The sequence below is a fragment of the Camelina sativa genome, unplaced genomic scaffold, assembly GCF_000633955.1.
Source record: "Camelina sativa cultivar DH55 unplaced genomic scaffold, Cs unpScaffold03652, whole genome shotgun sequence".
In the NCBI taxonomy this organism is placed as follows: Eukaryota; Viridiplantae; Streptophyta; class Magnoliopsida; order Brassicales; family Brassicaceae; genus Camelina; species Camelina sativa.
In genome coordinates, this window is record NW_010924751.1 from 1 (window position 1) to 761 (window position 761).

The 761-nt window shown below is 36.8% G+C and overlaps 1 protein-coding gene across 1 annotated transcript; it reads right to left on the reverse strand.

The window, feature by feature from the left end:
- Nucleotides 1-94: 94 nt before the first annotated feature.
- Nucleotides 95-749, reverse strand: LOC104774566 (uncharacterized protein At2g29880-like; the record flags this gene model as incomplete). Its single annotated transcript, XM_010499129.2, has 2 exons — nucleotides 408-749; nucleotides 95-322 (listed from the first exon to the last, which is right to left on the reverse strand). Coding segments are annotated over exons 1-2 (570 nt in total), but the record flags the coding sequence as incomplete, so codon positions are not given.
- Nucleotides 750-761: the final 12 nt, after the last annotated feature.

Sequence of the window (761 nt, forward strand, 5' to 3'; positions counted from 1 at the left end):
CAGCCTTGTTTGAGTTAAGTGCATCAGTTTCAGTTCTAGCCTTCTTTTTTGGAGGTAGCTTTCCCCCCCTTCTTGTTTCTAATGCAGAGAAAACTTCATGAACAGATGTTTCTTCATATGTTATTTCCTCATCTTCCATTATTTGGACATGACTTGAATTATTTGTCCCTTCATTCTCTCCAACTTGATATGTATTTGCATCAATGGCATCGCCTAATCCCACAGCATTCCTTCCAGTAGCAGTAGTTGATTCAAAAATCAGTTGCAAATCTCCAAAATCTTCAAATGAGTCATCACGCAGATTTGTCCTACTAGGATGAGCCTATTTAAAAAAAAAAAAAAAATAGTAATTCTGACATATAAACAACACTACTATATTCACAAATTCATGTTATAACTTTGCATACCTTCAAATAGTCAGCCCATACTTCATCCGGAGCAGTGAATTTCTTTGTTTCAGGGTCCCATCCAAAACCAGAACTAAAACGAAGATGATCTGACAACCCTAGGTACTTATTCTTCAAGATCTTTAACCTATTTTTGAACTCCTTATAGGTTTTGTTAATTCCAAGATTTTGGTTTAGAGTTGGTAATACTCTTGTCTCGATGGTCAATTTGCTGAATTTTCCATTACCATCACGAAAACCCTGATTGATTGCATCCACTAGCAGCTGGACTAACATCTTGCTTTCATGTTCCAACCATTGGTTATATTGACCTTTAGCTTTTACAGCCTGGGAATCTCCCATTGCAGTGTGTAC